At 40.1% G+C, this 16,917-nt stretch overlaps 1 protein-coding gene across 1 annotated transcript; it reads left to right on the top strand.

Moving 5' to 3' along the window:
• The first annotated feature begins 696 nt into the window (after positions 1–696).
• On the top strand, positions 697–16,860 carry LOC119557391. The gene is given in 3 exon segments (XM_037870135.1): positions 697–3,943; positions 12,743–12,928; positions 15,979–16,860. Coding segments are annotated over 3 exon segments (1,416 nt in total). The 5' UTR covers positions 697–3,354; the 3' UTR covers positions 16,620–16,860.
• The last annotated feature ends 57 nt before the right edge of the window (positions 16,861–16,917 follow it).

The raw sequence follows: 16,917 nt of genomic DNA, 5'->3' as shown, positions 1-16,917 counted from the left end.
TCTCTCTACAGCTTTTTCTGTAATATATTATTTGTAATTTCAAAAGAGGCTCTAAAAATATTTTGTTAAATATTTTTAAAGTAATTGTTTTCGTAGTAGAGATACAAAAACAATGTATCTTATTATTACAGACACAACCGATTTAAGCAATTTGAATTGAACTTCCATAATTCCAGCAGATTCTGAAATTGATTTGTATTAAGAGAGATTGGAATCAAGTTGGTTAAAAAAAAGAAATTACATTCTTTAGGGGAACCGCAAAATCGGTTAGAGACTTAAGCAGATTTAAGTTTTGATGCCGTTTACATAGTCTTTAAGAATATTTTGTGGCATACTTTTGTGCACCTTTCATTGGAAATTTCAAACCTGTAGCCTTTTCATTTGTTGTGGGCGTATATTTAATGTTTATAAATGAAATTGGGTCAAAGTGATTTAAAATTCGTGAGTGGAAAATCGGAATTAATTAAAGAACCTGGCCGTTTTGTCGACGACCTGAACAAAAGCATTGACTTGTGTTTGTCTTTCGACTTGAACAATAAATAACGAATTTCTGAATTTCTTGTGAATTTCCAGCTGGCCAAGAGAGGGGAGAGTTTTACCCAGATGGCCATTTTCTCTTTTGGGGAAATTGCTGATGGGGGAAATTTTGCGGCTATAAAAGCCCATCGCTTTCGGCGCGCGCGTCACAAAGGCAGGCGGACTGCCGACGCGAGTGGAGCGGATAGGGCGGATAAAAGCGGTTTCAAGGAGGCGCGGATAAAAGTACGAACGGTTAAAAGGACGAAACCAAAGGCTAACGGTTAACGGCGAACGGCGAACGGCAGGCGACAAACGACGTAAAGTGTTATTCCGTTGTTAACCATTACAGTTATTTCGGTTGCTCCGCGATCCTTCCTAACGGTTCGCTGCTTTTTTTTTGTCCCTTTCTTTTCCTGTGTGTGCCATCCTTGTTTTGTCCAGATTCTCAGATTCACAGTTTCAGAGATTCACTGAGACAAAAGTGACAAAGTATACTTCACATTTGAATGGGCATCGCATCGACACATGAAGCGCCGAAGGACGCGCGCTTTTATAACCCTCCCCCCCTCTACGGAACCATCCTCAATTCGTTAGAACCTCAAGCGAACCCCCCGGAAAGCCATTCATCCATCCTATATCATCCCCGTACCCAGCAGTTCCATTTCCCGCTGGGATAGTTTCTGTTTGCGGTTCGTGCATTCCAACCAGCCACACTGTTCAAAAAGTATGGCTCCTATATCAGCAGAGAGATAAGTGCGAAACGGTATTGCCATTAAAACCAAGGGGGAAGCGCAGATTTATTATCCGATTAGGAGTTTCTAGATATTTATGGGTATTTAAACCCAAGCCAAGCCTAAAGCTAATAAAGATTTTGTAAGGCACCCCCAAAAAGGGCTATAAAAACATAACTCATATAACAACCCTGTAATACTTGTACAGGTTTCTTCCCCAAGATACCTTTGTTATAATATTATTACCCTTAAAGCCAAAAGAAAAACCTATTTAACGGTGCTTCCCGTAATCTTATTAATTATCCCCCAAGGAAGATAGAAAAAAGTCAGGTCTTTTATAAGAAACCATTTCCGTATAATAATATAATAATAAATATCTATAAAAGGGATTTGCGTGGAGGAACTAAAAGGTATTGCAATTGTTAGAAATCTATGGCAAGGCATACTCACCAAGGTATCGTCACTCTCTTTATAGATATATTACAAATTATCAGAAAGCGGTAAAAACGATTATTCCCGAAAGTCTAGTATTTATCTGTGTAATTTGTGATCAGAAAATAGGTTAATTGTAGTCCTAGCCTTAAGGCTTTAAGAAAGCCATTTAAGGAAAGTAATAAGAGGTTTTTTTGAACTTACTTCCCATAAGAACATCCAGGGAAGCTAGAATATTTAGAGTTTTGAATTATTCCCGATCAGTGATAAGGTTTTTTTTGGACTTACTTCCCATAAGAACATCCAGGGGTGCTAGAATATTTAGAGCTTTGAATTATACCCGATTAGTGATAAGAAAACCTTTTCTTTTGGCGTTATGGGAAGGCCTAAAGCAACATTTTTCCCTTGATAGTATCAAATTGTTCTCTCTGCATAAGGAATCGTGCTTGGCCATTTAATTGTGGTCTCTGGTGACCAGGGAGGTGGATGAGGACGAGGATGTAGACGTGAATGTGGCAGTAGAATGGCGCTTCCTTCGATTCAATTCGATTTGTCGTAATGAAGCTAGTCCACAGAGCCCCATGCAATAGTTAACATATTTTTATTGCCTGTTGTCGCCAAAGTGTCCTCCCGCCAGATCCCCATCCGCATTCGCATTCGCATCCGTTTCTCCATCCCAGGCGACCATCCCATAGCCATACCCCCACCGATATATATTCATCTATAGCCCCGCTCCCTCGGCAGATTCGGTTTCAAGTGCCATTGGAGCTGAAGCTCCAACGGATTGCTCACTTGATGGCCGAGGGTTGGCCGATTCAATGTTTGCGCTCTTGCGTATCCAACAAGTGCGGGGTATTGGTATAGGGGGTATTGAAAGTGGGGGATCTGGTGGATTGACAATGGGTTTGGGGAGGTCAAGAGCCGGTCATTCGGGAGCCGGGCTTAGGTCGAGGGCTTTCCCCCAAAAATAAGTTGCTTACATCACTTTCGGGGTTTTTAAAAGTCATGTCCTCCCGTTAACAAATCCCGACTAATCAACGATGACAGGAACAGCAATATATATTGTTGGGATTTAGGGTTCGGAATTTATGGAGCATCAAATATGGCAGAATAAAGCTATGTGTAGCTGCCTATGTGAGTGGAGTACTTGAAATATTTAGGGAATGTAGCATAGAAAATATAGATAGTTTAATCAAAACCTCTTCTAACGTATCTGTGAGTACGGAATTCCATTTACAAAATATTTTAGTTATTTTATGATGTTGTTATTTGAAGTGGAGTCCCAAAAATAGTTATGAATTTCTTGGTTTAGTGCGGTATATTTAAGAGAAAGGTTTTCATTTGTGCTTCGGTAAATCCATGGGTTGCATCCTCTGCAGAAACCTTCACCATGGTGACCCCTGATCGCAATCAATCGTGGTTGTTCAAACTTTCGCCATCCGAGACTTCCACTTTCCCCCTACTTTCACCCACTTTATCCCACATTTCCCAACAAAAACACACACACTCTGTTTGGCCAAGTGATTCATTAAAGCAATTAGCAAAGTCCTGTGTCCGGAGTCCTTCGTCCGGAGTCCTGTGACCGGAATCCGCGGCTGAGGACAAACATTTAGCAACACTTCTCTTGCATGCAGCCGGGATTCAGGATTTAAGGAGAGTGCGAAACCACCTAATGCTCATTGAAATTTACGATTATGCTGCGAAATTATTAAACAATATGACCGCCAGAGGAGTGAGGGAACCATCAGCCGGCGGAGGCGTAGGCGGAGGCGGAGGCGAAGGCCAGGAGACCATTAATAACGAATCTGCGGGGAATCTGAGTCTGAATGTGAGGGGCATGCTGAAACGCACCCTGGCCAGAGTGGCCCGGGCCAATCCCGCCCAGCACGTGACCAACCTGCCCGTTTCCGCCCTGCTGCTCCAGGCCCTCGACGCGACGGACGTGGCCCAGGGCCAGGACATCGATCCATCGACCGGTGGGCCAGAGGTGGATGTGCCCGAGCAGCCATTCCCATTTCCGTTCCCCAATGCCACTGGCAATCCGTTGGCGGGGAATGGGGACGCCGGCACGGACGTTTATCTGCCCGCGGGCAATCTCAGCGGTTTCATTGAGTCCTCGACAACGGCGGTGATGAGCACGCTACCGCTCCCGATCCCCACCAGCAGCACCATGGCCACATTCCACGCCCAAACGGTGGCCACCTTCATCGCCGCCACCGGCACCAAAAATCGCCCAACGACCATCGTTGTCTACCCAACGGGTGAGTTCTTAAATTTTTCCTTGAATTCAATTAAAATATCTCTACACTCGAAATAAAAACCGAGAAATAGATAAGGAAAATTCTGAATATCTCGGTAAATTTAATATTACTTGGCAGAAAAACGCGAGTTCTTTATTATTATTAAGAACATTTAGATTCTAATCTTTAGATCTTATCTACTAGATTCAAGTAAACTCAAAATGTATTTATACTTAGTTTTAAAAGTTTTTACCAGGCCAGCTCCGATTTCGATATATTTAAGAAATGTCTAATTTCATTTTATTGTGAATCTGTTAAAAAAAAAAAAGTTAAGTTAATATTGTTATGTATTTCTTACTTTCTTAAGTATTTAATACTTAATATTAAGGTTTGTGAAAATGGAAATCGAGTAAAAGATTCGGAAACATGTACATCATAAAATGAAAATCACATTTTTAAACAACGAATTTGAATTAAAAATGTAAGTAAGGAACAACAGGTTTTTTTAAGTGTGGCAATTCTCCTTAAAAAGTCACATGAACTTTAGAATTTAAGATATTGTTTTATATTTTCCAACATTTTATCTTTCTGGGCCAACTTTAGTCATAAATACTGAAAGAACTGTGAACAAAAATTTGTTCATTTACATTTTTTAACAATTTTCCAGATTTTATGGCATTTCTTATTGTGGGCAAATGGGCATTTTATTGTTCGTCTACTTAAGGAAGTAATTACAATGCTAATTGCTATGCATTTTCATGAATTTTTGAGTATGTGAAATCAAAATCACTTCCTGTTAAAGCGCAACTGGCGAATTAAATATGCATGATGATGTGGTGAATCCTTAACAGAACAGAATGTAATTCCTTTCGTCAGCAAGAACGTATCCATGGGAAAATTACCTTTAAATTTAATTTAAGGTGTCTAAAAGTATGCTGCAAAATATTTCAAGCACAGAAGTACAATGAATTCTTTCAGAAAGATGGCTATGCTTGTTTTTACTGCATACTTTTAGGCACCTAAAACCTTATTTAGTGAGAAAGTGTTAGTTTTTGGTTTGATACCTCGTAAAATATTCAGAAGAATTAAAATATATTTCTTAAATAAATAATCATATCTGAATCATATCTGAAAAAACAACCATTTCTGAAAGTACTTACCAACTTTCAAGGCACGTTTAATCAGCAATGAACTCTGATTGAATTTGTCACTGTTTAAGGCAGTAAACAGTCGCATCTCCCCCAAATTAAAAGACTCTTAACGGCCCTAAGTTAATTAGGGACATTTGCCGGATCGGATAAGGCCGGAGTTCCTGCCCCTGCGATGGCCCACTGAGGTAATCAAATCAGTGCAGTCAGTCAGCCATCGAGGTCGCGTGCCAGTCTCAGATCCCTGCCAAGACCAGGAGTCTTCTCCAGCTCCAGATCCTTCTCCTCCTCCTCCTCCTCCTCCTCATCCATTCCCACACCCATCCCAATTAGTCGCCCCGTTGGCGGCGTTAATTTGCATGAACTGACAACCAAGTCCTCATTATCCGCATTGACTCCTCCAAATTCTCGGGCTGCCACGTCAACTTATTTTTTATAGTTTCGAAAGTTTGCCTGGCTTTCGGCCTGACTTGGGCCAATCCGAAAGTTGCCCCAAGAGTTTCACGACAGAGATCCCAATCCCCAGCCCTAGCCCCCTCCATTGCCACTCCCCTACCCATTCAGCAATTAGACAAGTCTAAGTCGCAGTAATTGCAAAGAGTCGCACTCGAATTTAGCTGTTGATTGTTCGAGGCAAGTGTCGCCATCAGTTGAATGTGGGTGGTGGAAAAGTGGGTTGGGGAAAAGTGTGTCGTCGTGGGTGGGCAAAATGGTTGGGCAGCTCCTGGGCCTCTGCAGCCGGCGCCAATGTCGTAGCGCCCCGAGCCATTCACAAATTAGAGTCTTAAAAAAGGCTGCACGGTAAATAAATAATATTCACTTCAGTGGTGTCCCCAAATTTTCTGGTCGGAAAAACACTCGTTGGGCAAGAATTAAAAATGTTGTTTCCGATTCAATTTCTTTCCGATTCAATTTCCTAAGTCCTTTTTAAAGAAATCTTTGATTTAAAAGGTTTATATAAGCTGAAGAGATTTTTATGTAAAATGTATGTGCAGTTGAAAAGGTAGAAAAGAAGTAATGGTTTTTCTTTTTAAGAAAAGGTTTAAAGATTTATATATAAATATGATTAAGTACTTCTTTGTAGATTAGTAGCTTTTAAATGATACAACCAATTGGATTCCGTTTTAATTTCCTAAGATCTTTTGGAATAACTCTTTTGTTTAAAAGTTTCACACCCAAAAAACGGATTATACATACAAATTGAGAGCGGATTGTTCTTGAATCATGAAAAATAATTTTTTTCATTTCTCGGTTCTTTTTTTCTGGCTGTACAGATATTAAGTATTTAGATTACTGCCATTGTGGGAAGATATACTTGAATATATGATAAATTTTTTTAATTCTTATTGACACACCCCAAAAAATAACTATTAGAAATGTTCAAGAACCAAGCCTAGATGGCGTATAAAGTTTACGTCATTCGAGCTTAAAAGTTTAAAAAGATTTCGCAACCAAAATATTCCTTTAAACAAATATCTACCAATTTGTATTGAAAGATATATTATAAGATATTAAATAAGCAATAAGTTCCTTTTGAACAACTTTTTGTTTAGTTTAAAATCTTTTACTTAAATTTGAGAGATTTCTATATATTTCTATATATATACGCAGTTAAAAAATTATTTTTTTTTGTTCCAAATATATAATTGAAAATAATATAATATATATATTTAAGGAATGATCTGTGGATTTTAAATAAAGATGTTGCCATATAAAATTAACTTTGGCTTTTCCCCCTTCCGAAATTGGTTTGTTTGGGAGCTGTTTAAAAATTAAACAAAATCAAGTGGATTTTCTTTTCAAATTAATTGAATTAAATTACATTTTTTTGTGTGTGTGTTTGGCTGGGGTCTTTATTAAGCGAACTGGCTCCTTCATTCCACTGCCAAGGCTTCGGTGCCAGCGAAATTTGTCGACAACATTGCCGACTTTCCTGCTCGCCTTATCAGACTGTGGAGTCTGTAGGCCCATAACCATCTCATTTCCCCAATTCCCACTACAATCAGTCGTATATCTGCAGCATTATCGAGAGCAAAAAGCGAGGGGGTGGGGATTATTTTGGGGAAATGGGAAAATGGGAGGCACGTCAATGTCAGCGCCCTGAATGGCCTGTGGGCGTGGCTCTCGAGCTGCTGCCACCTTGTCAGTTCGACACAAGATACAACTTTTCGTCCATGACAGCAAAATGAAAAATACAAAAAAATCAAACAAAACAAAACAAAAAGAATCGCAGATGGGGGGGAAAAAAAAACTTGGCCATTACAATTTTCGCCAACAAAAAGTGCGTAAATTCATCCGATAAAATGGTGTAGCAGGAATGAGATGTCCTTCAGCTCCATTGATAAGTTAACAATGCATTCTACTTAGCGAAACACTCGAATGCCTGTTCGCTTTTTGGGGGAGTTCTCGTTTTTTCAATCAGATGCGAAGAGGGATGTTTTTCGGCGAACAATACTCAAATATTCGCTTTATTTCACATACACAGAGAACGGGCTACTGATATCAGCTTACTTTAATAGTTGTTGCCTTTATATGAAACTTTTTTAAAAGGCAAATCGATTAAACATAAATTAAACGCATCAGTTTTGGTACTTGTTTCACAGAAATCGCTTATAAATATTTTAGGGTTCCAAAAAGTAGGCAACAGTTATTTATAAAAGCCCAAACCACGACAAACCTTATTTCACTGCGTACTTTTAGACACCTTTTTATTGATTTTTGTAAACCCTAGTGTGCTCTCATATTTTATTTAATCAATTCGCAATGTGGCTTTAATTAAAATTCTTGCTTTTCCGACTAAATAATATATTTTTTCGTATGCCGGGCCTCCATACTCATTTTCTTCTTTTACTTTATTCTAATTGATTACTTCTTTTGTTCAGCTTCACTTTCTCTTTACGACCGCATCCTTTTTTTTATTTATAATATAAAAAGAATCCCTCTGATGAGTTAATCAAGTTAATGTGTTCACCAGTGTTATAAGGGTTGGAGCAAAGACGTCCTTTTGTCCTTTATTGAACCGAGGAATTCGGTGTAAGCCCGAGAGCTTAGGGCTTTAAGGACTTTGGCTAACAATTTGAATGGTTTGTATTTGAGTTTAAAAACGGTTATGTAAAAACCACATTTTACTGGTCACCCTGAGTGTCTCAGCTTATGCCAAAGTCCAGTCAACAACAGACCAAAACTGACTTTGATTCGGGCGAAATTCGGTAAGCTGAAGCCCCGAAACAAAGTGAAACTTTGGGGCTGTATTAAATGCAAACTATCTTCCGAAGTTGGTCCTCTCACGTCCTTCCACTTCCATTTCCTACTTAACTTGCCTCGAGTTGAACCGCAATCAAGCTCGAGTTGACTTTGATGGGAATATATTCGAGCTGGAGAAATCACTTTGTGCAACTATATGTACCCAAGTATCTGTCTGTGCCGTTAAGTCAATACACTCGAAAAAGAATTAGATATTTATAGGGTGAAAATAGCCCACAAAACTGCCAATGTGGGAAGATCAAATGGGAAATAACATAAATTTACTTAATACTCATTGGCACACCCAGAAAAATAACGATAAGAAATGCTCAAGATTCAAGGGGTAAGAAGATTAAGACATTGTTTGCTTTTACTCGACATCGTTCACTCCCATTAACTGAGTATACATACAAATTGAGAGCGGATTGTTCTTGAATCTTGAAAAAAAATTCTTCCATTTCTCCTATATCTTTTCTGGGTGTACAGATATTTAGGATTTAGATTACCGCTATTGTGGGAAGATATGATATGATTTTCATTTATCCGTTCTTTTTTTCTGGGTTTACATATATTTAGAATTTAGATTACTGCCATTGTGGGTAGATATACTGGGAAATATGATAAATTTATTTTATACGTATTAACACACCCCGAAAAATAAACATTAGAAATGTTCAAGAACCAAGCTTAGATGGCGTATAAAGTTTACGACATTGTTTATTTTTAATTCCACAACGTTCACACCTTTAAATTCTGTATACATCAAAATTGAGAGCGGAGTGTTCTTGAATCATATAAAATGATTTTTTCATTTATTTTTCTGGGTGTACAGATATTTAGTATATAGATAAATTTTTATTATTTTAGCTATTAAAACAGGTTGTCTATTAACTTTTTTCACAAGAAATATGTATCTGGGAAATAGTCCCCGATTTTTCCGGGTGCACTATGTGTGTACATTTGCTGCGCACATTCGAATATTGCCTCTCTGCCTTCGATGGGCTTTGTTTGTAGCGCATTCCTCCGTCGACGTCAAATATGCAAACATTTAATTTCCATTCAAAGGGCACGTCTGCCTGAGTGGGGAAGAGGCATTATTTTTATTGTATTTATTGAAAATTTCTGGCATCAAACGATTCCTGATGACTCGGCTTGAATGGCGGCTCCTTCTCCAGCAGCATCTGCTCCTTTTCGCCCTCCGCGACTTCAAGATTCCTTCGTGGCAGCAAACTAAAGTGAACTAAGGACTAAGGACTCGAGACTCGAGACTCAGGACTCGGGACTCCCCCCTCCGCGCCATCAATTTGTGTAAATTTGAACTGTCACTTTGAAGGCGTTAATTGGATTCAGTGGCACAGGTTCCCCGAGAGCTGGAGTAGCAGAAGGGTCCTGTCCAGAAGCCCGGATCCTTTTCCGTGAGGAGCACCTCGTCCGGGTGACAGAGTACAAGTTAAGTAAAGTAAACCCAGCTGAGGCGCTGATAACGCCGCAGCAAACATTTCCCGTCTGCTCTTCCGATCGAATTCGGATTTAATCGAATAATGTCAGGCCAACAACGAGTGCTCCATTTACCCTGGGGGCGGGGTTATCCAAGTTTAAAGGAGTGCTGGCCCCGTGTCGATAAAGTAAACACCACTCAACCGGAATTTATCCCATTTGTATGCCTTGAATAAGTTCTGATAATATTCCATATTGTTTCCACTGCTTTTAAATTGTTTTAAAAATTATTATTGAAAAATACATTATTATTTGTGGCGAATCCGATTTAAGCAAAAAATTTATGTATAGTTTGATTGTTAAAAAAGACATTTGGAGGCTGTAACTTTGGAAGTAAAGGCTCTGCATTGATTCTTAAAATTATAATGAGAGTTTTATACATAAACATAAATTGTTAATATATTTTTATGAATTCAAAAATAAATTATCAGCATTAGGCTCGTTAGCTTTTAAACTAAACAGTGGTATACATATGTATATGATATATCAGCTATACCTTCCTTCAAATATGCTTATTTTATTGTAGTTATACTTTCAATATAGTAATTGTTTAAGTAGATTCCTGTTTTATAAAATCAACACCAATATAGTTTCGAAACTTTATTCCTTTCAGACATAACACAAAGGAAATGCGTTTTAAAAAACTTTTCAGAGCATTCCCATTTCGGCACTTTCTATTCGATTTGGTTTCCTTTATGCTACTTTTTCGACAAACAAAATTTGGGCCATGGCTTTTGTGGCTTAGATTAGAGCATCCTTTGGCAAGGACGCTTGGCGATGGTGGCGGTGGAAGTGGAATGTGGAAGTGGATGTGACTTATGAGTGGCTGAGGATGGTAAATGAGGTCGGCGGGCCAGGGGATTGGGTTTTTGCTGTCGCGCGTAGGATGGTGGGCGGAGTTCGCCAGGTGGATCAGGCCGGGCTGCAGATCCTGGCGAAATATGTAAAGCGACAAATGGAAGCCGCCACGTGTTTCGGGCTTAAATATTCTACCCAAGCCTGAGCTTAATCCTATAAATCTTCTAGCCAAGCTGGGATTCTATACATTTTACAAAAATATTTAATATTTATTTTATTTTGCAGTACCTTCAAATATGTTTTTTAATATTGAGTTCAAAATTTAAGTGCTGTTTTAAGCCTCATAACTATAAATATCTGATATTATATGTATATCTACACTGAAAACAGTATTTAAGACTCTGAAATGTACGTGTATCTTCAAGAGCAACGCTTCTTAAAGTCTAAGTACATGATATTAAGAACTTTTTAGGAGCGAAACATGTTGAGAAATGTTTCGTGTCCACATGTTTGGGGAATAAATGTTTTTTGTATTTGCTAATTATACCTAATGGAATAAGGGACGCTGAGGGCCGAGCGGTGGGAGATGCAGATTTGCCTCGACTTAGTTTATGACTGAGAGCCGAAATTAAAGAGGCAAACGAAACGTTAGCGGAGGAAAATGCAAATGGCTTAAAAGGAATGCGCCCCCGAAAAGTCGTTTGGCATACAACCCACCATCGTGCCCTCGCACAGCATTATCCTTCCGGAGCCCAATGCCCCCCCCCCCCCTTCTATATAATTTCCAGTTTCCATCCCCCCCCCCCCATCCTGTGCGGATAAATGTTGCCTACTTTCGGGCGAATTTGAGGCCATGCAAATGAACCGGAGATGAGATGAGCTACGGAATTATGAGTTTGCGTTGCCCATAAAAACCACCCATTCCGCACTTGGTTATTGTGATAAAATAAACATATAAATAAATAATCTACCATCGGATGATGGCGATGGCGATGGCATTTCTGCGGCTGACCACAACCACAACAATTAGGCAAATATGTTCCCAAACCAAAATTCCAATTTTGGGCGTTGACAGACCGGAGAGTCGGGCGATTAACATTCGTGCATCATTTGGCAGGGGCACTTTTTGTGGGGTCATAATGGGCTTCGACAAGGTCACAGGACGGGCGTAGGATGCCAAGGGGTCAAGGGTCCAGTCGGGCAAAAGGTGGGGTCACGAATGAGTACGGTTCTGCGATTAAGTGGACTATGCAAAAGGCGGACATGGAGAAAAAGATGGGCATTTTACAACGACAAGGAAATGCTCAATAAATTTTGGGTCAAAATATTTGCCTAAAGATGGGTCAGGTGAGATAGAGTCAGGTACGCTGATACCAGCAAAACGGTCGTGTTCTACATGGTGTCTTAAATTTAGATAAAATAGGAGAGTACAGTTAGAAAGTACCCATCTTTAAACAGTTAACATTTTTAAAAACCTTTTAAGTAACATTAAAATAATTCCTCAGGAAGAAAGTTGACTTTAAAAAAGGCTGTTCTTTAAAATAACTATCTTTAATATCTATATGCATTTATGTAATTACCTGGAATGTAATAAAATTAAGTTTCAAATGCTATTCTTGTTATTAAAGTTTTTGCTTACTAAGACTTAAAGTTTAATTGTAATACTAGTCACATTTAGGTAGATGTCGTTGAACGTTGATTCAAGTGGGCAGCTCTAAGTATATAAAGAAAGAATATAGAAAAAAACACCTAGGGATCAATTCGATATTTTTATCCTGAAATATTGTAAATTTGACTTTAAGGAATGATATTTCTTGGAATTCCTCTCTTTGAAAGCTTCTCTCAAATCGAAAAGAGAGAAAAAAGCGAGAGAGAGCTCAAAACTACTCTGCCTGAGAGCGAGACAGCAATAATAAAAACTCTCCCAAATATAAGAAGAGAGAAAAATTAAAGAAGAGAAAGGTTAACGTATCAAAGTAATACGCCCCCTATCTAGATAGAATTCACACTAAATATCATCAAAATGATCATTATATCTTATTAATTGTATTATGTTGTGAGTTATTTCGATTGTAACTGTGATCCATGGTGATTTTCTAACCCTCCGATTTTTCTTATGCATTTCTCATTGCAGTTTCACCCGAATCGATCGTCATCCCGATCGTCTCGTGCATCTTCGGCTTTCCCATCCTGGCGCTCCTCGTGATCTGCTGCCTGCGGAGGAGGGCCAAGCTGGCCCGGGAGCGGGACAGGAGGCGGAACTACGACATGCAGGACCATGCCGTCAGCCTGGTCAGATTTAGTCCAATACATAGGCTTAGTGAGTTTGAATGTTGTCGTGTAATGTGTGTTCGAAGAACGTTTCTTTGCTCTATTTCCTTTCTCTCTGGTTTTGCAGCCACACTTGCAGATCGAATGAGTTCGATAGACTGTCGAATGCATCGCATCCTGCATCCAGCATCCAGCATCCAGCATCCAGCATCCTGCATCCCCACCTCACCACACATTCTCACTATATTTGCACCCATGTTTCTCCACTGATACACTCCGCTCGCCATCTCTTTTTCACTTTTCCTCTTAATCTGTGCCATGCCGTAGTCATTAATACACCTGTCGTCCATTGTCCTGCCTGCATAAAAGCAAGTTAAAATTCACAAAGGGATAACAAAGAGCCCCACACATCATCAGCATCATAATCATTGTTTTTTAAGAGCCCGCATGTCCGAAATATACCTTGTGCCACCAACTGAGTGGCCAATGTCAGTGGCCAGGGGCCATTGCAGAATCAATAGCAAAATACCCCTCGAACGAGGACCCGTGATGCATTAGCCAGTGGCCAGAGGTCACACTGGGAGAAATCGGTCACTTAAAAAAGGTTCACACATTTCGAAAATATCCAAAATAACTTTTTTACAATTCTTGGATTTTGCAAAGAAAAAGTTAATGTTTAGTGCGTAGATTTTTCATTAATTTGTTTGTTAATTAAGCATTGTTAAAGTAAATAGTAAAAATTATAATATCATTATTTTTTCAAAATTTATGGAAGAACTAATTGTAAATATTTAAGATTTTTAGGATTAATCCAATAATTCTACAAACCATCCTGAAATTGTTGTTGTATATATTTTTTTAAATTACTCAGTCCTATGAATCTCACATTTTTGGATGAATCATTTGTGATTATTAAGGTATTGTTCTTATAATTCTAAAAACTAACCTGGTCATTTATATGGAATTTTTATTTTGCAAGCGCCTTACTTCTTTTAATTTAACATTTATAGATGAACTATTTGTGAATATTAAAGAAATTAATAATTGTTTTAATAATTTTAACTTTTGTGCTTTGTTAGTTAGTTTTAAAAAGAAAGTTCAAAATGATCCTGTACATTTTTATTGTATTTTAAAAGGCTTTCCGCAGAGATTCCCTATAATTTAAAAAAAAATTTAGTTCAAAATTTCTACGAACATTTTTATTGTTGGCATTACTTTCTCCAAGTCTCTCCCGTGAATTCCACATCTATGGAGACATACAGGCAACCCAACAATATTGCAGTTCTTATCGTGACAACAAAAAGATTCAATTTATTCGAATTCAGAAAGGAAGCCACGTTTCCCCTAAAAGCAAACTACGCGAAACGTGAGTTGAGTGAAAGAAGTACAACTTGACTGGGAGAAAGTAAGGCATCCACACGTGGCCCCTCGTGGGTGTGAGTGCGGTGTGTGTGTGTGTGGGGTGTGTGCTTGTGTGTGGGCACACACACAGTTGCTTTACAAGTGTCGCACGCAAGGAGAAAGGCAGAGCGAAAGCGAAGTAGCCTGGCTGCATTTGCATTTGCATAGCATACCTTTGGGCGCTCGCAGCCCTGTTTGCATATCACAAAATCAAATGGGGGAAAGCGAGGAGGGGCGGGGGCGGAAAAACAAAAAAAAAAGAAAGCGGGGGAAAGTGGGGGAAAGCCGTAGCTACTGTGCTAAGCTAGCCCGCTTATTTAGAATGGCGACACACGATGACCCAACAACAACCCCAAGCCCAAACCCAAGCCCCTGCCACGCCCACTAAGCCACGCTGTCGAGCGAGAATTTCCGAGCTTTATGCACGCACGAACACGCAGAAACATTTTTTATAACTGTAAATTTCACATTCAGAACGCGGGGCGTCGAGTGAATGTGAATGTGAATCCGCTGGCACTTCAGGTTGGGATAGAAAGGTACTCCGCAAAAAAAAAAAAGCCAACACACCCTTTTCGCTTTCCGTCAAAAATTCACCAAAAATAAATGCAGTCACATTTTTCTAATACCCTCTGTATAAGGTGCATTCCTTGCCCCATAAAGTATGTTAAAGTACATAAATTTCTTTCCGAGGGTGTGTGGCTTTCAGAACAAATATTTTCTAGCTAACTTTTTAATGCCACTCGAGTGGGCGGGGATTTTTACTACCCTTGCAATAAATTTGTAATACCCTCTTGAATGTAAAAGTTGAGTCATATATGTATGTATGATTTCCGAGACATTTATTCTCTGTGCAACTCCGCACGGCGATGATGAGATGATGATCAAGGTGGTGGTGATGGGGGTCGACATAACCGCAGGTCGAAAAAAAAACAAACGACAACAAAACCCCAGAAACCGCCAACTACACTTGTTTTTCGACTGTTTTCGCATTCTGGTCCCAAAAACAGCACGCATATATGTATATTTTGCGAACCCAAACCCCCCGAAATGGGGACATGCGTTTTTTGGCATATAGTACCATACGATTTTCGCAAAACGATTACGCATCACCGCCGAGGCCTTTGTTTTTTATTTTCTTTCTGTCCCTACCAATTTCCCTGCTCTGGTTTGCACACACACAAACTTTTCACCAAGTCCTTATATATTTGCTCTACATTTTCCAAGGCTGAAATTAAATTAAGTTAATCACTGGAAAAGGGAAAGTTATTTTCCTTATTCACTGCATAATGAAAGTTCTTAAATTGCAAGGACTCTGTTGGTTAATTAATTTAACAATTTATAAGCATGTAACACGTAGTTTTCACCATAGAATCTTATTACTTCACGACACTTTTAAAACATATGACATACTATTAAATTTATGGGGGGAAAAAAAATGCTTTTGCTAGTTTGACAATGATTTATTTTTGAGGCACTCGACATCAGGTGCGCTGCAAGTAAATCACATTTCACCACCCCACAAAATTCTCGTTTTCGGTGCGTGACACCTGCACATCCGTTACATTTTTAATGTGTATCCTTCGATATCCCAGCCAGACATCCCCCACCAGCGAATCCTCCTCCACTCATTCTGCCATTCTATCTCGCCCCAAAAAATACTCCAAGGACTTTCACTAAAGTGCCCATAACCATCCGCAGATTACCGACCGTCGCGAGCTATCAGTCTACGTCCTGAACGAAGCCTAAGCCAGGGCTTCACTTCATTGGAGCTGGACACTGTGCTGGAGGAGCGATGCAGCGACGTGGAGCAGACGCAGACGGAGATCTTCAATCCCGAGTCGCCAATGGAGACCACCTCCTACAAGATCTCCTTCTCCTCGAGCTAACAGTTAGCCAAACAGCAACTGGGGCAGGCCGTCGATCGCCACGAGGAGCCGGAAGCAAAGGTGCCGCTGGCCAAGACCGCGTCGCAGCTGGTGGTACCACCACCGCAGCTGCGAAAGACGGCCAGTGTGCGAGACGATCCGGCTGGCCTGGCCAAGAGGCGCAGTCGCCTCCAGGAGATCCGGGCTGCCAGTAGTGGAGGCGGCGGCGGCGGCGAGGCAGCTGTCGCCTTTACCAAACGCGAATCCAAGCGGGATCGCCGGCGAGGAGGAGGAGGAGGAGCCGAGGAACCAAGTGGTAGCACCAGGGATCCGCAGTCCCAATCCCCGGCCATGCGCAAATCGCACTCCCTGGACGCCGCCGAGAGCTACTCGCTGGCCAACATCCAGGCACCACTCTGGGTGACCCTCACCAATGCCCGCACCATCGACGAGCTGGCCCAGCAGAAGATGTGAGCTCCAGCTCCAGCTCCTGCTCCTGCTCCCAGCTGCATATGAATCTCCAACAGAAGCGTTCACTTAGCATACCTCCGTCAGAGTCTACGTCCCGCCCACATAGAAAACCTGTAAATGTTTAGATGGAAGTTCGAATTAGACACATTACTAACACAAAAACGAGCTATTTGCATCATTAACTCAAGCTTAACAAATTCAATAAAGTTAAAGACCAACAGAAATAGGAAAAAACGAAACTAACATTAAATTGTAAAAATTTAAATCAAACAAATTAACTGGTTTTTATCTGGAGGGGGGT

The sequence above is a fragment of the Drosophila subpulchrella genome, chromosome X, assembly GCF_014743375.2.
Source record: "Drosophila subpulchrella strain 33 F10 #4 breed RU33 chromosome X, RU_Dsub_v1.1 Primary Assembly, whole genome shotgun sequence".
NCBI lineage: Eukaryota > Metazoa > Arthropoda > Insecta > Diptera > Drosophilidae > Drosophila > Drosophila subpulchrella.
The sequence above is the reverse complement of the archived record's forward strand: the minus strand, read 5'-3'. Positions and strand labels throughout refer to the sequence as shown.